The sequence below is a fragment of the Coffea eugenioides genome, chromosome 5, assembly GCF_003713205.1.
Source record: "Coffea eugenioides isolate CCC68of chromosome 5, Ceug_1.0, whole genome shotgun sequence".
NCBI classification, from domain to species: domain Eukaryota; kingdom Viridiplantae; phylum Streptophyta; class Magnoliopsida; order Gentianales; family Rubiaceae; genus Coffea; species Coffea eugenioides.
Genome location: NC_040039.1, coordinates 17404118 through 17426635, shown reverse-complemented (window position 1 = coordinate 17426635; position 22518 = coordinate 17404118). Strand labels below are relative to the sequence as shown.

Here is a 22518-nt window from a genome sequence, read left to right as displayed (position 1 = left end):
TATATGTGATTTTGATGCCTTGAAGGTTTATTTGGCTATTGGAATTGATTGAGGTGAGGGTGTACTTGACCGCCCTCACCCCTTGTGATACCGTTAATGACTGATTACCGTTTTACTGAAATACTGCACTTGCTATATGAGATATTGAATTCCATTCATGGAAAACTGATTTGGTGTCGTTTGGACGAATATCCAACGGCCTTACTGTATTACTGAGCTCAACCCCGTAGGTAGTCAATTGAATCGAGCCGGCGAGGGCTTGGTCGTGAAAATTGACATGCCACGGGGACTGTACTGGGGAATCTTGTAGTAATGAGACTCTTGGTTCCGGTATACTCGAGTATTACCAAAAGCTACTGATTGGAGTGCGGGCCCGGTTGGGGTATGTTTGGTGGAAGGGATGGGAGTGAAGTGGGTTCTACGGTCGGGTATTCTTAAACATTGACGGAGGGTCAATGAGGTTGGATCAAGAATGTAAGCGTGGACATGGGCTCTTGAGAGCCGTCCGTATCCTTTTACCGACTTGTCTTATTTCTTAATTGCGTACTTGAGATGGAAGTTTAAGGTTAAGTGATCTTTGTTGATTATGTGATAGTTGCTCGCTGAGCTTTAGCTCACTCCGTTCCATTTGTTTTCCTTACAGGAAAAATGACTATTTTGAGAAAGGTTGTGCTAGTTGGTTGTTAAGTTGAGCTCATATAAATGACTATTTTGATTAGCTCCTTGAGGGTGAAAACCCTAAGTGTTTTGTTTCAACCAATGGTTGGTTGTAATTGACTAATTGCACATGTATGAACTTATTGGATATTTTGGTATGCCGCTTTGGCTTGTAAATGTTGAATTTCAATGTATTTATGTTTGGTTTATGTTTGGATGGATTACACTGTCCAGGCACTATTCATTGTTTTCGTTTTTTTTTATTTTGTTCTTTTGGTACTTGTGGCTTGTTCGAGCGCACATTTACTTTCCCGAAACGTTTTAGATCGCGTTTAACTGCTCGTTAGTCCTGGCGAGAGTTGGGCAGGCAGTCCGCTAACCCCTTTGGTTCACCTTAGGGGAAGGTGGGGCTGTTACAGAACAACTAGCAATCATTTGCATCTTCTTCTTCTTATTCTTCTTTTTCTTTTGTTTTAATGAGTTTTAAGATAAGAAGAAGGATTATCCAGCTATCCCTTAAAATTACAATTAAATACAAATCTTTTGAGAATTGTTGTTTCTCTCTAAAAACTAATATGTCGAACTATAGGACCACAACAAAAGGCCAGAGTCCCAAGAATGGAATCAATTAGTAATCCTCTAAAAATTAAAGTGATTATTCACATAAATTACCATTAATTAACTGCAACAACAGTGAAGTTTGAAGCACAAGTACAATAATTCTTGGTCTACTAAGCAAGAAAAATCTGCAAGCCAAACATATAAAGAAACCAGAAATTGAATACTATCTATCAATTGCTTGCGATTTCGACATTCTGTGGGTCAAAGCCTCATGTAATTTTTCATCCAAGTATAGTCTAATTTCCTAATCATGCAAGTACCACAAAATCTTTGAGGGAAAAAAGCATGCAAAAAAGCGGCAAAGGTTTAAAAGAATACCTCAGCCAGTGAATAAGGTCTCTGAATTCCAAATATTTTCAGAAATGAGATCAATAAGTAGTTTCCTCCAAAAAAAAACCTGTGAGATAGAAAGCTGTGAATACGAGCTATTCTTTTTTTTTTCCACGATGGTAGATTTTGTATTGATTGGCAAAATATGTACACTTATATGAGCAAAGGCTCAAGTAGTTCTATACAAAAATGTTACACACTGAGGATTGATCCATTCCTTATCTTGAAATATGCCTAAAGCATAATCACTAATCAGATCACATCTATAATCCAATCTCCTATCTAAACAAAAGGAGCATTTCTGGAATAAAGCTCTGAAGTTGTTAATATCATCAGTCAAAGTAGACATTTTGATATCCTTGGCCATCCCTTCCTTTATTCCTTTCAACAGCTGAGGGCTGGGACTATGGATTGTAATTTTCTGCCATTGCTATTGTCTGACCTTTATGATGGCCATCTTCACAGCTTCTGCGATATTCTGCAATTGATTCACAGTTTTCCTATCAATTAGTGCCTAGGCTGTCACCACCTGATGGTTGGAGTTAGTTGCTATAATCCCAGTACCAACTCTATTGGTTTGTTTCTGCACACGAGTTGATAGTCTGATCTGGTTTCATCACTTCATACCTCCTCTTGTTCTACTACCTCTCCATCTCTTTCGGCTCCCTCAGGGATCATTTTCTCTTTACTCCAAGCTAATGCTTGCTCTTACCATTCTTGTTGAGCCTTTTTAACTGTTTTCCAAGGGTGCCTTCGTTTAGCATTGAACTTCCATTTATTTCTCCTTTTCCAGATTGGCCAGAGGATATTCGTAGTAAGCTCTATATGTTCCCTGCTCTCTGTCCTACTTGAAGCTTCCAACATTGCATTCCACCAAACTATAAAATTCCCTGTCTGTTCAGTTAATCCATCCCACTATATTGGAGCCATCTTCCATACATCTTGAGCTCTGCTACATTGAAAAAACATATGTTCGATTGACTCTTCTTGTTCTCCACAACCATCACATATTGGGTCTCCATGGTGTGTTCTATTAAGCACCAGGCCATTAACTGGTAATAGACCATTTAGACTCCTCCAAATGAAGTGTTTTATTTTGCTTTTGACCTTCAGCTTCCACAACCATTTCCATTGCTTTCCATTGGAGTTTGCTGAGCTCGTTTCAGCCTCACCACCTCTTCTACCTGAATGTTGAGTTATTTCTCTGTGCAATGCCTTGTATCTTGAGTTGACCGTGTAGATGCCATTGCCACTATATAACCAGTAATTATTGTCTTCCCTTCCTGAGATACTGATAGGAATATCCAGGATTTCCTCAGTATCCTTCCTGTTGAAAGTTCTAAGTACCAATGGTTTTCTCCATCTATAGCCACTGATCAACTCATCAACTCTTCTGATGTGGCAATTCTGAGGCATCACAGATGTGATTTTTCCATCCTTATTTTCAGGGATCCAGTTATCCTCCCAAATGTTTGTTGCCTTGCCATTGCCTATCTTCTTTCTAGTTCCATTTCGCAGAAAATCTCTCACATTCATCAGACTTTGCCAAATCCGGGAAGCACATTTAGGGACTTTGCACTTAAATAGTGAGTCCCTATGAAAGTACTTTGCCCTCCAGACCTCGCTGACTAATAGATTTGGTTTGGAAATCAACCTCCATACCTGTTTAGCAAGCAAGACTTTGTTGAAGTTCTACAAATCCTTGAAGCCCAATCTTTCCTCCTTTTTCTCTTTAGCCAGTCTTCCCCATGAGCACCAGTGCATCTTATTTCTTCCTTCTGCTTCTCCCCACAAGTAGTTAGCAAAAGTGGAGGTCAATTCTTTACATAGTTTGTTAGGGAGTTTAAAGTAGGACATTGTATAAACTGGCATTGCCATGGAAACTACCTTCAATAATACTTCTTTCCCTCCTTGGCTAAGCAACTTGTTCTTCCAGCTATTCATTCGTCTACTGATACTGTCCTTAATGTAGCCAAAAACTTGTTGTTTAGATCTTGTTAACCATAGGGAGCCCCAAATATTTCCCTTGAGTAGCCACCTGAATTGTGCCTAAGCTTTGTATCACTTCCCCTTTTCTCAGATGACTCACATTGCTACTGAAGAACAATATGGACTTTTCCAGATTTATAGATTGACCAGACCCATTCTCATACTTCCTCAAAATTTGAATGAGTTCACTGGCTTCCTCTCTGTCAGTTTTATAGAAGATCAATGAATCATCAGTAAAAAATAAATGAGTCATGCTTGGTCCATTCCTACATATCTTCATCCCTGAGATCCTTTTATCTCCTTCAGCCTGCTTTAATAAACTGGAGAAACTTTCTGAATATAAAAGGAAAAGATAAGGTGACAGTGGATCACTTTGTCTTATACCTCTCTCTGGGATTACAAACTCTTTTGGAACTCCATTAATATTGAAGGAGTATGTAACTGAAGAGAAGCAGCTCCATATCCATTTCCTCTAGACTGTACAGTAGCCCATCTTATCCATCATAGCATCAAGGAATTTCCACTCCACTCTGTCGTAGGCCATTGACATGTCCAACTTCACAGCCATGAGACCATTCTGTCCTTGTTTCTTATTTTTCATATAATGCAAGTATTCATGAGATAGAATGACATTGTCAAGAATTTGCCTGCCTGGGATAAAAGCTGACTGATTTTTGTTAATGCAGTGACTTAAAACATTTTTGAGTCTATTGGCCAATATTTTTGAAATCACTTTGTACACAACATTACAGAGGCTAATTGGCCTATAGCTCTTCAAGTTAGTAGGATTCTGTATTTTGGGGATGAGGGAAATGACAGTATGATTCCAAGACTTGGGCACGTTGCTTGATTGGAAAAAATGCTGAATGGCAGCAATTAAATCTGGTTTAACAACATGCCAAAATTTTTGAAAGAACAAGAGAGACATACTATCTTGACCTGGAGTCTTATTAGGATTCATGGAAAAAAGAGCAGATTTAATTTCCATTTCATCTACCTCTCTAGTTAACTTATCATTCATCTCAGTAGTGATTGTTAGAGGTATACCATTAAGAATCTCTGCAAGACCCTCACTACCAGAACTAGAGAATAGGACTCTATAGTAGTTAGCTACTTCCTTTCCCAACTCCTCCTAACTTTTTGTCCAGGTTCCATCCTCCCTTTGAATGTTAAGCATTCTGTTTTTCCTTCTCCTTCCCTTCACACAAGCATGGAAAAATTTGGTGTTCTTATCCCCTTCGCTCAACCAATCAACCCTTGCTTTCTGAGCCCAAAACTGCTCCTCTTTAGAGTAAGCCTTTTTCAACTGAGTCTTTAATTCTGCAATCTTATCCTTAAATCCTGAATCCTTAGAGTCCTTAATCTCCTTAATCTGTTGCTTTAGTTGATTGATTCTTAGCAATGAGTTTCCTGTGAATCTGTTTTTCCACATGAGTAGAGTCACTCTGCAATTAGCAACCTATCTTGTAATCCTATACATACTATTTCCTTCTACTGGTTGTGTCCAAGCTTGCTCAACCACTTGATTGATGTCATTCCTTTTGAGCCATCTCTTATCCAAGAAAAATCTTGATCTTCTTTTCTCTATTCTAGGCCAATTGTCTATGAGCAGCATGCTATGGTCTGATCCCAAAGTTTCCACATGTTCACATTTAGCCTTGTCAAAATTTTGGCACCAGTTTATGGTGCTTAGTCCTCTGTCCAGTCTTTGCCTTATCTCCCTCCTATTTTCGCAATTGTTGCTCCATGTCCAGGGGTTACCAGTAAATCCTAGATCCATAAGGCTGTTATTCTCAATAAAGCTGTTAAAATCCTTGACACTTCTCTCATCTCTTGCTCTCCCTCCCCACTTCTCTTCATTAGAGAGAATGTCATTGAAATCACCAGCTAAAAGCCATTTATCACCCCACAGTTGCTTTCTCACAGTCAAGACTTTCCACTGTTGTTTCCTAATATAAGCATCACAGCGCATGTACACACCAATAAACCACCACTCAATCTGAGTGTCCGGGTCAATCACCAGAGCCTCTATAATGAGGGCAGTTGTAACCACTTTCCTAACCTCTATATCATTATTCCAAAACAAGGCCATGCCTTCTTTCCTATCCATAGCTTCCACAATCACACTTTTCTTAAATCTCAGAATTTTTTGAACCTTTTTCATGTAGCTGAACCTGTTTTTGGTTTCACTCATGAAGATTATGTTTAGGGAGAGGAAGTTATTAGCCTCCCTCAACTGGGGAACTGTCAAGGGGCTCCTTGCTCCTTGGCAGTTCCATACCAAAACCTTCATTGTAACTTGAGGGGCCAGTTGCGGTTGGCCCCTACCCCCTCCTGTTTCTCTCTCAGATTACCCTTCCCATTTCCCATTTTGTTTCTATTGGGGACAATCTGATTCACCTGCACTTCCACCATATCTTCATCCGCCAAATTCAGTTCTCCTTTTCCCTTGTTGAGATGTCAAAGTCCTGTTCCCACTCAGTTCTCTCAATGGCTGTCTGGAGATTTTGGGAGATCTCAAACGTTTCTTCATTTTCCTATTATGTTTCTGGGCACCCGTTGCACCCAATTCAGAAGATCCTGGATCAATTTGCATTAAAGTTGTTTCAGGGCTGCCAGAATCTTCCTCCACTACTATAACTTGCATTAGCTCCTGTGCTATTTGCTCAAGTCCATTGGGTCTCCAATTCACCCTTGTTCTTCCCACGTTTCTCTACCTCCACTGAGATACTCATCCTTCCTTCTTCTGAAACACAGTTACTTTTCCCCCAATGAAAGTTTCTGTAGCTTCTCTGATACAGCTTTCCTTCTGGCTCTTGCTGCTATTTGAAACTAAACTTTGCATTTTCACTTCACTGCAGCTTACTTCACCTCTTTGTTTCTGTACCTCATAACCTCCAACCTCTTTGGACCTCTTCTTGTCTGTCTGTTTCTCTTCATTACCCTTCCTAAAATCTTTCTTTCTCTCTGACATAAAGTCCTTATGACTATGCTCCATATTCTCCTTTGCCTTAGGATTTAACAGTACCATCTCTCCATCTTTTAATCCCCAATGATTCTTCTCAGAGTTGTACTTATTCTGTTGTTCTTTTTGGGGTGATGTTTTTCCTGTGTTGGCTCTTATCCATGGACCGTACTGATGTTCCTGCTTCCCTTTGCTTATCTGTATTACCTCCTTGCATGACTTTTCTCCATGACCTACTACTCCACGCTTGTAACAAAAATCTGGACATCTCTCATATCTGAAGTTCAACCATTTCAAAACTCCATTAACTTTAACTGTCGTTCTCCTGAGTAGAGGTAGAGTGGTATCTAGTACCACTAAAAGCTTTAAGTGTCTACCTTCCTTCCCTCCTACTTGAGGTACCAGAACATCCTTTACTGCCTGAAACACAATACCAATTTTCCACCCCACTTCTTTTGTTATCCAGTGCACAGGTAGATTCCAAACTTGAACCCAAAGGGGTGCCAGGTCAAAGCAGATGTGTCATCCTATATACCTTCAAACCAGTGTTTCATTACCAGAATTTGGTTGTCCATGACCCAAGGTCCACCTCCTACTATCCTATCTCTGTCCTCCTTATTTGGAACATAAAACTGAAACATATTTGGACCCAACTCTATGATCCTCAAGTTCCTTAGATACCCCCAAGCTGAGTTCACAAAGTTCTTAACTCCAACAAAGTTAACCACTTTCTCCCCTTTAATTCTCCCCACTAAGCTTAACTGACATTCTTGGATACCTCTGTCTATCTCTTCCCCTCCAAGATTAGTACTTTCCAGTTCTTTATCTGAAAGAGCAAACTTTCTTATCGCATCTGCTAGTTCCTCCGCCATGGGGTCTATACAAATTCTAAAGCTACCTCCTACTATCACTACTGAGGCTAAGACAAGTCAAACATAGGTCCAAAAAAGCAGAAAAGAGATCTACCTAGGCAGACTTGGATGCTCAAAAAGAAGAAGAACCCCCCTCCCTGTTTTTAAACGTTTTTTCAGCAAATATTTTTTTCCTTTTTTAAGGTCTTTTTTCCTTGTTTTCTTCTAAAAAACAAGAGACTGAAGAAGACAAGCCCCAAACCCATTTAACAAAAGTGAAAAATACACGAAAGAACAATGGAAATAATGGCTATGAAGATACCTGCCAGCACCCTTACGTCTTCCATGGAGTCTGTTTCCTTGGACCAGATTAGCTAAGATCACTACTGCATGCAATCATTTTCCGACATTGTTGCTAAAACTTAGATGTGAGCTTTTCCACTGAAAGTGGAACTAGATTCTCTCAAAGTGCTCGGTTTTTGTTGTTTCACTCTTTTCAGTTCAATCTTCTTAACTTCATCAAAACATTAAAGATTCTAATTGATGTCTAAATCTTAGGATTGTGTGTGAGTTTTTGCGGAGATTTTGAAAATTTTGAAAAGGTTTGAAACTCTCAAGGTTGAGAGACTTGCACTCTTACCTAGAGAGAGAAACTCACTTTTGGAGGGAACTGCTTTTTCCCTTCTCCTTTGAATACGAGCTATTCCGTTTGGTGGATAATTGGATAATCGGTGAGGGGAGCAGAATGGTGGGTTATGGAACGAGCAGAATTTCCGCCCCACTGCCTACTTCTGGTCAACTATATCAACAGAGTGATAATATTGCCCTGAACTTCTTCGAATGTCACATTGTAAAAGCCACATTTATAGACTAAAAATTAGTCTATAACCGGTCCATACTTCTGCAGCTAAACCGACGCTTTTTATATAGTTAAGTTATATGATGTGATATGACTAGCATTTTAAATCGTGTATAAGGTTTATATTTCAAATCAAAATTATATTGTATATATTTTGGTACAAAATAATATATATATAAAGACTAAAAATTTTAAAGAAGTGTATAAATATTTACTTTATGAGCAAAAAATGGACTTATTTAATTTTTAAATCTTAAATAACTCGAAGCCAAAACTTGCTTACTTATTGTCTATCAATATCTGAAGCAATTTGAATAAAATAATTATAATGATTTACATAATAGAGGAATTGTTAATGCATTTAAGGAGAGGGTAGGTTGGGTAGTAAGGTCAGAAAAATTTTCTAAAAAAAAATTTGACAAAAAATATTATGTTATACCCATGTATCAAAACTTATAATATAAAAAAATAAATTATAACCAATTTATTTTCTTTGATTTTTAGAAAAAAAATTCTTTCTCCTATATACAATATTATTTCAATTTGAAATATAAACCCGTGCATAGCACATGTTAAAATGCTAGATTAGTTTCTTGTGTCCCTAAAATTGTTGACTGCATCTAGATTAGTATTTTTCATAAACTTTAACATAAATTAAAAAAAACCTCTGTAATATGTGTTTTTAGAGTTTTCAAAATTATTAAAAATCATCATCCTTTCTCTCATCTCTTAAACGGTAATGTTACTTTTTTAAAATTTTTTATAGAACTGGTGTTGTTATTATCATTATTTTTATCAAAAATGAATGTTTCATATAAAAATACCCACATTAAAAGGCCAATAGTACATTGTTTTGTATTTAGCGATTTCGTAACTTAGATTTCATAAATGATACCATTCTTTATTTTTTAAATCCACAACCAATGAATATTATTTCCTTTTTATTTTCTATATAAGTTGGCCCTTTTAGTTAGGATTACTAAGAAAAAAGATAAAGATAAAATATTGTCATTTATTTTTTTACTTTTAAGAAGTTTGGTAATATTTTCTCTTTACTTACCCAAATTAAAAGGCATGAAAGCCACTTCGTACTCCAAGTGGAGCCACCTCTTACTTATTTAAATTAAAAGGTATTAAAGCCACTCTTGCATAGAAAAATTTTATTTGCACTCCATTTTTTATTACTTACACTCTTATCATTTGTTTTATCATATAGTCTAATTAATGAAAACTATACGATTAAAATGATTATAAAAGTGTGAATAACAAAAAATGGGACTATAAATAATATTTTCCCTTACTTATTTAAATTAAAAAGTGTGAGAACCCGTATTTTTTTTCCCATTTTCTAGGTTTTATTATTTTTCATGGCTTGTTTTCTGCATTTTTGTGAGTAGGAAAAAAATTCTAGATATTTTTAAAGAGCAGATATAATTTTTAGATGATTTTTCTAGTATCGAATAGGTTTTGAGAAATTAAGAGCGTATACCGGATGTGGGACCCACTAGTGCGAAAAGTTCGAAAAAATTCGGCCAACTAGGTTAAGTTTTGGATACTGGATTTAATTTACCGGGTGTTAGGAGATAAATAGAGGTTGCTATTTGGATTGGTGTGAGAGGGAACAAAGAGATAGAGTTGCATTAAATAAAGTGACATGTGTCACTTGGAGATTGGATGGGACTTTTGACTACTATTTCATGTCTTACCATTTGACTTAATAAACTCAAAATTTACCAAAAAATTGCTCCATTTCAAGCTCTCTTGGCCGACCACTTCAAGGAGAAAAGAAAGAAAGAAACTCTCCAAGTTCTTGATTCCATCTTGCTCCAAATCATCAAACCAACCATTTAATCTTGCAATTTCTCCATAAAACCTCTTCACTTAGTGTTAGTGAGTTGATTTGTGGAGTTATTTGGAAAGCTAAGAGGACCTATTGCTCTCTCTCTCTTGTTTCTAAGGTGAGTTATGAAGAACCACTCTTCTCCCTCTAATGATGCTTAATTGATGCTTAGTGGTGGTATAAGGTGCCACTTTATGGATTATATTGTGATGTTTGGTTGAATTGATGAACTTTTATAATTTTTTGGGAATTTTCTATTTTAATATGAACATGATTGTGTGGCTATATATAATGATTGGAAATGATGTTTAAGGACTCTATGAGGTGGAAAAATGGGTAATTACAACCAATTTCTGTTTTGGAAGCAATTTTGGAAAATTAGGGTTTGATTAAGGTACATTCTGCCCGGTTTTTAATCTCATAGTTAGAGGCCGAATTGGCCTTGGCTTAAAACATGAAAGTTTTAAGGAATGATATTTTAGAGGTGCCTACAAAATTTCAGGTCAATCGGAGTAGCGTAGAATGATAAAAGTCGAAATTACCCTTGCTGTCCTGGTTTTACCCGAATGTGAGAATTGCGCCTGTAATTGGTTGTTTTGGTTGGAATTGCTTCGGAATTGGTTGTTGAAGTCTTCTGATGAAATGTATCCCTGTTTCTTAGATTTCAGTTGGTTTTGGAATTTCTGGATTTGGACTTAGGTAGGCTGAGTTATGATGTTTTCACAAGAATGCATTCTGTGAATCTGTTTTTACGGTTCTGGTGTAGTATCTTGCATTTTTGACCTGGTTACACTCGAAACTGGGTTGAGTGACCTTCTACAATATTGTATCCCTATCTCTTAGCTTCGAAATGGTGGGTCTTGTACCTTCATCCGATAATCGTAGTGCCTTTGGTTCCATTACCACAAAATGAGGTCAAAAACTGTTTTTTTCAGGGCTAAAGCTAATTCTATTTCCGGATTTTTTGGTTTCCTCTATTGCTTGTGTATGCTTAGGGAACCCTGTTTTGGTGGTATGTAGAATTGTTTTATGACTTGTAATTGAGTCTTATTGTGTTTATTTGAATAGTTTAGGGCTTGACTTTCATATCCGGTCATTTCCTAGCTAAATTTTGTACTTGAATGCCATTAAGCCTAGTGAACGGCTTTTGGGAATGAGATTATTTTGTACGAACTGTTGGGACTAATTTGAGGAAATAATGAAGCCATGATGGCTGAAAAATAGGTAAACACAAGGGATATGCTGCCGAAATTTTTCTTGAAGGCTAGTTGGATTTACTTGTGATTTGAACGAAGGGCTTTTGGGTTGTTTGAGCCTAGGTCTTCATGTTACCTTTTCGTTACCAAAATCATGTTTTGCACCCTTGCTTTAGTAATTATTTGGCGAGGCATACGACTGGTAGTCGAGCCTCACATGTGCATTCTGTATACTCGATCTTGAAAGTGGAACCTTCAATTGTTTTCCTTGGATTATTTTAGGGTTTCTTGGTAATTAAAGCTCTCTTTTGGGAGGTATCTGCACTGACCCTGGTGAGTGTACTACTCACTTGTGTGTTACTATATGGCTTTAATACTTGAACTTGATGAGTTAAATGCTTATTGTACCATTGATATTGATTGAAGTGAGGGTGTACTTTATCACTCTCACCTATTTCTCATGTTATTGGAATGTTACAAGAAATGTTACATGAAATGAAAAGTACTTGACTTGGTGGCGTTTGGACGAGTATCCAACGACCATGCTTGTTACCATTGAGTTCAACCCCATTGGAAATTGATTGAATCGAGCCGGCAAGGGCTTGGTCGTGACAATTAATGAGCCTTGGGTAAAGTTATAAGGAATCTTGTAGTATGAGAGACTCTCGATTCCGGTATACTCAAGTAATACCACAGTGCAAGTGTTTGGAGTTCGGGCCCGGTAGGGGGATGTTAGGTGGAAGGAATGGGAGTGAAGTGAAGTCTACGGTTGGTTACTTTTAAACATTGACGGAGAGTCAATGAGATCCGATCAAGAATGCAAACGAGGAAAAGGGCTCTTGAGAGCCGCCCGTATCCTTTTATCGTCATTATTGATGTGTGTCTGTATTTACTTTTGATGAATTGGACTGAAAAGCTTGATGCATCTATGAACTCGGTTGCTTGAGTGGTACTATCTCACTGGGCAATTAGCTCACCCCGTTCCTTTTGTTTTCCTTACAGGAATCTGACTGCTTATGGAATGAATTTTGATAATTGTTTGCCGAATGTACTAAATGAATATCCCTTTTGTATAGTTTATGAGTTGAAACCCTACAAGTGCCTTTGGGGCCGTTTTCACTTTTATTATGGCAACCGTACATGTATTAATTTTTGAGTACCTTTCATATTCCATTTTGGCTTGTAAACGCTGAATTTGATGTTGTATATGTATCTTTGATGTATGGTTGGGTTCTGACGGGTCGGTTACTATTCATGGCCGACTTCGGATTTCATTTTTTTTTATTTTGGGTTATTTTACCATTGTGACTTGTTTACGCGTGTTATAAGTTCCGGAACGCGATAGACCGCTCTAAACTGCACCGTTAGTCCTGGCGAGAGCTGGGCAGGCAGTCCGCTAACCCTTTGGTTCGCCTTAGGGGAAGGTGGGGCTGTCACAAAAAGACATGAAAAGATGTTATATTTGTTATCTCTTATTATGGTCTTATAGAAGTTTTAATTGGAATAAAATTGTAAATAACGCATGTAATCGGGAAATGTGATGAGTTGAAATACGGAAATGTGGCAGTAAGTATAAAAAATAAGAGCAGAGAATTCATACTAATTAGATTAAATGGTGCAGAATGTGAGACCCCGAAATTTTACTTTTCTTTATAACCTTTATGTGAACTCACTTACGTTTGATTCTTGGTTGCTTTAATGGTTGAATTTGAGTCAAGAGAGTGAATTTTGTTAAGAAAAGTTTCATAATCTCAAGTTGTTAGAAAATCTAGAATTTTCGCAGGAGGCTCTGCGCAGTTTTGGGAAATTGGCTATAACTTCGTATAAGAAAGTCAGAATTGAGTTCGTTTGTTGCATTTGAAACTAGACTTAGAGGGTTTCCTATGTTGTAAAATTCAGAGTTTGATTCAATGTCTATAAATTCTAGAAAATTGGCAAAGTTGACTAAAAATTCTGCCCTGCACAAGTAAACATAGGAATGTTGTAGTAGCTTATGGCTCAATTTGGACCAACTTATGAACTAAATCTCTTTGAGATGTCTTCTAAAGATTCTTAGTATTTGAAGTCTAGTTTTTAGCAAGCCAAGCTGTATAAATTTTTTATACTTATAACTCAAGTTACGATTTTTCTAAAGGAAGGGCATAAGTTAGGGTTTTTTGTGCATACTAGGGTTTTGTTGTGTATTTTTGTGTGCATTTTGGTAGTGTGATTGTGAGGACTTGTAAAATTCCTCATATTTTCTTAAAAATTCTCTTTTATTTGGAATCCATTATTTTATAATAGTTTTACTACTTATTCACTTCCTCAATAGTTACAATTAATCATAGAACCAAGAGTTTTCCCTTTTCTTTCATCGTTAAGGTAAACTAGGATTTTTACGTCTTTTGGTAGTGTGATTAATCGGTGTGGAGTGTGTACTCAATTTGGTGATTAAGAGTGAGTTTTAGATAAGAGAAAGTGTGTGATTAGAAATGATAATAATAAGTTAGTGAATCATAAGTTAAAACCCTAGTACCCGCGATTTAAGGAAAATCGGTTTGAACCGACGTGCACTGTTTGCTACCGAATGAGTGCACCACTTGAACACTACTTTATTAACTTAATCTCCTTATTATTAATTGAGAAAAATCAGCCCTAAAATATCTCCTAAAGCAGCCAAAATTTTGGACTAACGAAAAGGGAAAAAAAAAATAAGAAGCCATCTTGAGTTGACACTTGTTGGCAATCCATAGAACTTTGACCAAATGAGTTTCTTTCCTTTTTATCTTCTTCTTGGCTCTATTTTCTTCCATTTTTCTTAAGCTTGGCCAAAATTTTAGGGGAGAAAAACAAGAGGAGAGAACCTCATTTCATCTTGGGATTTTAGCTTCTTTGAGTGAAAAATCAAGAATCTAAACCAATTAATCCTTTCTTTGAGCACTTGGGAAGCTTGGTGTGCTAAAAGTTTACAAGGAGAGATGGTGGATATCTCTTGCAAGCATCTTAGTGAGGTATTATGGCTGTCCATCCTATTTCTTTCCCTTCATCTTGCTTAAGTTGTGTAGCAACACATATTCTTGGTTAATGATAGCTATGTAAGTAGTTTTGATGATTATGGTGAATTTGTGAGTTAGGTTAGGGTGTTGAATTGTTCAGCTGTATTTCTTCTTTTTTAGATAGAATATGATGTGAATAAGCTTAGATAAGGAGTTGAAGTAGTGGTTCAAGTTAGAAATGTGAAGTTTATACCTTGAATGCATTAAATTCCAGATTTAAGGATTTCAAATGCTCTGTTCTGACCAGTCATATTCGTGTATGATAGAGGCCGAATTGGACTTAGATTAAAACATGAAAGTTGTAGGAAATGATGTTTTATAGCTTATTGTAAAATTTCAACTCAATCTGAATACTGTAGCATGTGAAATGATAAAAATACCCTTGACTGCTATAGGTATAGTTTTGCGGACAGTTTTGACATTTCATCATTCTGGCTGCGTTTTTTCATCTTGATCCGTATCAAATCAGCCTTTGGCCAAAACATGAAACTTTTAGCCCTATATTTCAGCTTTCTAAAACATCTGAAAACACCTCAAACGGAATAGCCTGAGTTATTGTCATTTGAATTTAGTACTGACAACCGTACTGACAAGGACCTTCTAGTTCTGTACTCTGTACTTTTGACCTAGATCAATTGTGAACTGGATTGAGTGGTCTCCATGAAAGTTGTAGCCATTTGTCTTAGCTTCGAAATGGTATAGAGTTCACACCAATCCGATAAATGTAACTCTATTTGTGACTAAAATGTTATAACATGTCGAATCTGCCATTTAGCCTTTTGTTTTCAAAACTTGATTTCCGATTGGATTATTATACTTGTGTTGTACTTGGATGATTTTGAGCCATTGAACGGCTATTATGATGAGATTAATTATTTGTATGTGTTTTGGGGCTGAATTAAGAAAAACAATGAAGCCATAAATGACTGAAAAATAAGTAAACACAAAGGGCGTACTGCCCAAATTTTCACTTAAGGGATAGGTAGATATAGTTGCGACTTGAGTAAGGATTTGAGGTCAAGTTGGACTTGGATCACCTATGGTATTCGAGTTTTTTTTAGTCAGGGTATATAAACTAAAATTTTACCGGAACTCGTACCCTTGAAAAGTGAAAGTAGCGACCCTTTCAAAATATGATTTTTTTCCGAATTTTGATACTAAGTGTAACTTCTAAAATCGAAACCACTTCTTGATCATAACTAAATGAGCGAGCATGAATTTTTTGGACTTTGATAAGTATCTTGAATACTACTTAAACGAGTTGTATTTACTTCATTTTCTTGAAGCGAAACTCCTATGTTTCGAACTTTAGAGAGTTTTACATTCGTAAATGATATTTTATCGCAGATTTAGACTCCAACTAAGGAGTTGGACCTGAACACGACTTTTGAGAGGCACTAGACCTTTGGTGAGTACTTTCAAATATCTGTTTGAACTGGACACTTATTTCCAATATTTGACCTATGTGATTGAATGATATGTAATTTGTTGGATCGGGCAAGAGTGTACTTTATCGTACTTGCCCTAATATGATATATACTTGTTTATTGTTGCAATTGACTTGATATACTTGTATTTAACTTGTAAGTGCTGAGCGGCAGCATGTACCACACTCAATGTGAGTGGATTGTGCCTCTCCTTCCCATCTCCGTACTTTTATTTTGATTCAGTCGATTGGAGATGTTATCTCATCGACTTCTTGGGGACCCAAGCCCCATTGGCTAGTTAATCGAGTCGAGCCGGCAAGGGGTTGGTCTATTAGATAACGAACCATGAGTATCTAGTGTTGTCGAGTGGAGTGTTATCTCCTCGACTAATTGGTATACTCGAGTATTACTATCAGTGTTTAGTTGGTGTTCGGGCTCGGTAAGGGGGTTGAATGGTGGACAGATTGGAGTTAAGCGAAGTACTACTGAATTGATTACTTTACTTGAAAGTTGATGGAGTGTCAACTAATACTTGATCAAGCTCTGGTGAAGCAATGGGAACTTGGCTCTTGAGAGCCATCCGTATCCTTATACTTTGAAATGATTATTACTTATCAGGTTATTGTTTCTTTTGAAAAACTATACACTCGCTCATTTTGAGATTTGCTATTTGAAGTGTTATCGGTCATTTTTATGAACTTGTTCTGCTCGCTATTTTGCTACGTTGATACTTGTACTTTTAAATAATAGTCAACTTGCTATTTGGAACCTCACTGGACTTTTAGCTCATTCCATGCCATTTGTTTTCCTTACAGGGAGTACGAGCGAGGCGTGAGATGGTACAGGCTAGTATAGTCTAATTTTTGAAATTTTGTGATTGTACTCGCCCTAGTGCTCGGTTAGGGTTGAATGTATCTGGAATTCACAACTTTTGTTATATTTGGGATTGTATGAATGTTTGGGAAAGATATGAATGTAAGTACATGTTCAAGTTTGGGAACTGTTATTTCACTTATTCCTGAGGTTATATCTTATTTTATTTGTTAAGAGTGAACGAGTCCTAGCGAGAGTTGGGCAGGCGGTCCGCCAAACCCTGGGGTACACCCTAGGGGGAGGTGGGACCGTCACACAAAATATGCATACTAAAAAGTTAAAATCGCATTTCAACTATAAAGGATAACTTGAACATGCACATGCACATTACCTAATAATTTGAAATGAAATGATTTTAAAAAGCGATCAAGCCTCAACGCTTGGTCGAATCTGACTTTATGGAGCATGATTATTCATCTCCAAATGTTACATTAAATTTTTTCTTTGCTACAGTTTTGAGCTAAAGTGTGACCTATATGCTTTTATACTTTAATATCAATATGGTATATTGGAACTTATTTGTGAAATGTCTCGTAATTTTGTGGAGTCATTTGTATCTTGGGATGGGAAGAAATCTATAACTTATCAATCAAGTTAGATTTTGTTCTTGTTGTCTTGGATTACAGTAGTTGTACTTCTATTTCCATATTTATGTGAATAGTTGATAAATAGACAAACTTGTCAGATAATTTGTCCTCTTGGAATATAGCTAATCCAAACGGATCAGTATGTATTTTATGAAACCAAGGACCTCATTTACTTTGTGAATTCTTGTTTTCAAAGATTGGTACTAGTGCATCTGGAAATTCCCCATAAAAAAATGTTGACGTTGAAGGAGATCCTGACCCGTCGGTCAGTGGCGGCGACGATCCGCTTAACAGTTCCAGCCAGGGGAGCTCGGCGGGCACCTCCGGTAAGGCCGGCGTTGGGTCAATACAAGCTCAATCTGATGGCCTTCTGCAAGGGTTTCAAAGCCAAGATCCAAAAGTACAAGCCCGACACTCCTATGGCCGATGCCATCATAGCCTTCAAGGACAACACCTTCGAGTTCACCATCAGGTCGCCGTCAGTCACGTGGTACCTAAAGAAGGCGGCAGGGTTGGAGAAGGGGAGTGGGCGCCCCGGTCACATGATGGCTTTCTCCTTGACCTTGAAGCACGTGTACGAGATTGCCAAGGTGAAGCAACAGGATCCCTATTGCCAGTATATGCCTCTAGAGTCCATTTGTAAGTCTATAATCGGAACTGCTAATGCCATGGGGATTAAAGTCTAGGGAGCTTTATTTGATTTTTTTTCTTTTTTTTGGTTCTTTTTTTATGCTGCTGTTGATGTGATGTCTTAGTTTCGTGCCATTCCATTGCTGCTTCATCATTACCTTTTTCTTTTTCTTTTTTTTCTTTCGCTTTCTCTCCCTCTTTCCTTTGTTGTGTTTCTTCAACTACTATGACTATTTTTTTGGGTGTGTTTAACAATTTGGTGGTTGAGAGAGTACTGTTGGTGTCAAATTAAGTACAGTACCACCAATAGTACCATTTTCACAGCAATTTTGTCATGGTGAATGGAGCGAAATGTTAGATTTTGCTACTATAGAAATTTTCATGCTCTTTGATGGAATGGTTTTATTTATTTATTTTTCTTTGGGATGCTCGAGTCTTGAAGTGTGAAGTGCAATTATTAGTTTCCAAATATGTGTTGCATTGCGTTGTGGACGATTTAATTTAATATTGCTCATGTAATGCCAACCAATGTAACGCAGCTTTTGTAGTACTATTAGTATTTAGCACAAATGAATATTTGCTTGCTTATGTTATTATTAACAAACACACATCATAAACTTTTTGTTTCCAATTTGCATCACCAAAAGACAAATCCGAGACCCGTGGTTCAACAACCAATGTATTTTGGTATTACATGTCCACTGGGTATTTTTCCATTACATATCTATGACAAAACGCCTTTATGCTACTACTAACAAATTTGGCCTCTTTATGACATATCCACCTTGATTATGGAAAGCACATGCTTCTTCCTAGTACTTCTCTCGGGTGGCTATTGGACTTTCTTCTGATTGGGCTGAAATGGTAACAAGTGCCAAACACACCCATCCATGTAGCAATACCAAAAAACTGAAAATTGGAAAGCGCAAGGAAAAAGTGTACTAAGCATGGTAAAATTTTAAAAATTAAAAATTAACAAAAAAATTATGCATACAGGTCTATTCTCTGCTTTGTTTCTCAAGCCTTGGTTGTCGTAATCTCTATCAAGGAAGTCCATGTTCTGTAGACTGCAAATGCTAAACCCAGTGCTACAATTGCCACGTCCAGAGCCAATCCCTGCCACCTCAATTCTTCCTTGTGCACAATCAAGTAAAACAAAGCTGGTAAAACAAACCCAAAATGATGCATACACTGCTCACAACTAGAGACAAGAAATCAGCAAAATTTAGCACCGGGAGAGCCATCAACGTCACTCCCAAAGCCGTAACCCATCTCATCCACAAGCAATACTTGGCTTCTTAGAATCTCCTCTCCGCCACCTCATAAACAAGGTTCATCATCAATGGGAAAGTAAAGAATAGGTTAATGCACAAACCCAACTGAACAAGGCTGCTCAACAGTACCTGCCCAAAATTGGTCGTGATTATATCTTTGGTCTCTTCATCGAAAGCAAAATACCCCAAAATTCCAAATCCTCCGTACATTGAGGAGATGAAAGCCATGACCTAGCCCAGGATTCTCCCAAACTACTGCTTCTCCTTCATTTTTGACTCCAACTGCAATACCATTCTGATCCCTTCAAAAGCATAAACTGCCACCTCAAGCCCATAAAAAAACACATTGAACCCACTGAAGGCTTCTAAGGTACGCCTGTTTCTAAGAAAAATCATAACATCTTCGACTATCACCAGCCCCATGGCATCAATATCAACTAAGTCAACAAATATGCTCAAGGGGGCCAAATGGGTTAGCATGGCAATTGAATTCAACCCTAGTTGGAACAGGAAATAGCTCCATATGTACATAGACTTGGGGGTAAAAATTCCCAAGATCTTAGGGTTCAGGTTAGGGTTAGTGGGAGTGTAATTGAATATATAAGCTCAAGTATTGGCTATAAATATCAAGCAATTTACGTAGAAACCAGCTTGAGAAAGAACAATCATAGCATTGATGGCAAACCTGCCGATAAGACCACACACAACAAATCTAAGATCACCAAAAAATGAGATCTTTGGAGACTTAAGACTGGATTCTATTAATCGTAGTCCCTAACTTTTGATGTTTACAAAACAAATGGATGTTACTAATATCTCCTCAAAGATCTTTTCAACAATGAAGCAAATCAGGTTCAAAGATTAAGTACAATTGAAAGAGACAAAAAGTGATAAAAACTGTCGGACACTCGTGAAGATTGGATCGGATGTTCGATAATCATTGTGCAATTTTCGGACGCATGATGAACTCCACCACCGGACGTCCTAAGAAATTAAGTCATTCCTTCTAAGCTCACTGACTTCGATCGGACGAACAACATTAGAGCACCGGACGTCTGACAGACATTACGACACTTCGGACGCAAAGCATTGGAGGCACCGGACGTCCGAAAGGATTGAAGAGGAATTCTCAGTTTCACTATCTACTTTCAGACGCAAACATTGAAGGGACCGGAGGTCTGAAAAAATTGAAGAAAATTTCTTGATCTCACTGCCTGCTGTCGGATGCAAGAAACAGGTCTATCGAAAGTCGGACACTACCAACGGTTAGTTGACTCTTCAATTGCCTTCTATCCATTGGAAGCATTAATAGATGAATTTTTTAGTCTCATATAAATAGAGTATGGTCAAACACTTCTAGACAACTTTTGCACATTGAGATTACAAAAAATCTAGAGTGATTTTAGTGAAAAAACTCTTCAAAAAAGATTTATACTCTTGTTTGTGTGAATTTCGTGTAAGCTCTTCTTGTGTGAGAAAAATACTTCAATAGTGTAACTTTGTGAGGGTTATCCAAGTGATAGTAAAACTTTCTAACTTGACCAAGTGTAACTTGAGACAAAGAGAAAGTGATCATTCCTTTATACACAAAGATTGGTTGTATTTGATCATGTAACAGCCCCACCTTCCCCTAAGGCGAACCAAAGGGGTTAGCGGACTGCCTGCCCAGCTCTCGCCAGGACTACAGATCCGTTTACGTCAATCTAATACGTTCCGGAACTTACCAATGCGCGCAACCAAGTCAAAATGGCAACATAACCCAAAATAAGAAAATGACATCCGGAGTCGGCCATGATAGCAACCGACCCGTCAGAACCCAACCGAAATAGCCAACAAACATTCACATCTGAACTTTAGCGTTTACAAATCAAAATGACATACAAAAGTTTTCAAATTTGCCAAATCAAAAGAGAAAACGCCCCAAAAGTACACTTAGGTTTTTAATACATGAGCTATACAAAAGATATGTTCAACTAGCTCAATTTGGCAGCCATTTGTCAAAGCCAGACCAAAAGGGGTTTATTTTCCTGTAAGGAAAACAAAAGGAACAGAAAGGGGTGAGCTTGCGCTCAATGAGATACCAAACAGATAGCATTAAAAGCATGGCATTTCACATTTAACAAATCAGGTACACATGTCAGAGGTAAAACAAAAGAACCAATAATTCAAATCAGAAGGATACGGGTGGCTCTCAGGAGCCAAATTTTCCCAGCGCAGTACTTGATCCAAACCGGTTGACTCTCCGTCAACGTATATAGAACCAACGCGTCCGTAGACCCCTCTTTACACCGAATTCCGTCCACCAAACACCCCTTTACCGGGCCCGCTCACCGTAACCGAACAGAAATGGTAATACTCGAGTATACCCGGAATCAAGGGTCTCAATACCCAAAGATCCCAAAACAGACTACCGTGGTTCGTTATCTAATCGTCCAGGCCCTTGCCGGCCCGACTTGAATAACTTAACCACAGGATTGAGCTCATAGGTCATAGAAATCCGAACAGATGCAGACACAGATAACAGATTCAAATTTTGCATAGTAAATTGGCATATGAACAGACTAGAGAACGAGTGTGATAAAGTACACCCTCGTCTCGAACAAATAAACAGATTTCAGAGCAGAAATCAAGTTAAACAGCAATGGAGGGGAGTGGTACACTCACCGGCTTAACTTCAAAAGTTTTCACTTCAGATTGGCCTTAATCGCCAAGAAACCCTAAAATAATCAAAATAAACCAATTGAAGGTTTTACTTCCAGAATCGGGTAAACACAATGCACATGAGGCTCGACTACTAGTCGTATGCCTCGCCAAAATAATTACTAATGCAAGGGTGGAAAACACGATTTTCTTGGAAACAAAAAGGTAACGTGAAGACTTAGGCGCAAACAACCCAAAAGCCTTTCATTTCCACCAAAAGGCAAATCTACTTTAAGGAACCAAACGGCCTAGAAAATCGGGCAGCACCGTCCCTAAAATTCTTACTTTTCCAGCCATTAAGGCTTCATTATTTCCTCCAATCAGTCCCAACATTTCACACAAAAGTCATCTCATTTCCCAAAAGCCGCTCACTAGGCTCAAAGTAGTACAAGTACAAAAGTTAGCTAGGAAAAGACCGGAATGAGAGCGAGCCCTAAACATGCAAACAAAAACATGGAGACTCGATAACGAGTCATAAAGCCATACCAATCTTAACCCTAATAGGGTTTCATATGCATAAATAAGCATCATAGGCAACCAGAAATTAAGAAAGGGCTTTAATGTAGGCCTTGATAAGAAAACCGGTTTTGACGTCATAATGCGGTAATGGCACAACTCTCACTACAATTATCGGTTGGGGGTGTAAGACCCACCATTTCGAAGCTATGAAACAGGGCTACAACA

General features: G+C 37.7%; 1 protein-coding gene and 1 pseudogene across 1 annotated transcript; one reads left to right on the top strand and one right to left on the bottom strand.

Moving 5' to 3' along the window:
• Window positions 1–17463: 17463 nt before the first annotated feature.
• On the top strand, window positions 17464–17916 carry LOC113769968 (54S ribosomal protein L19, mitochondrial-like). The gene has a single exon (XM_027314314.1). The coding sequence runs from the start codon at window positions 17464–17466 to the stop codon at window positions 17914–17916; it is 453 nt and encodes a 150-aa protein (XP_027170115.1).
• A 961-nt stretch (window positions 17917–18877) lies between these two features.
• LOC113771240 lies at window positions 18878–20200 on the bottom strand (annotated as a pseudogene).
• Window positions 20201–22518: the final 2318 nt, after the last annotated feature.

What these genes read in the sequence shown, in the direction of transcription:
- LOC113769968 (XM_027314314.1), top strand. Translation starts at nt 17,464, where the DNA reads ATGTTGACGTTGAAGGAGATCCTGACCCGTCGGTCAGTGGCGGCGACG.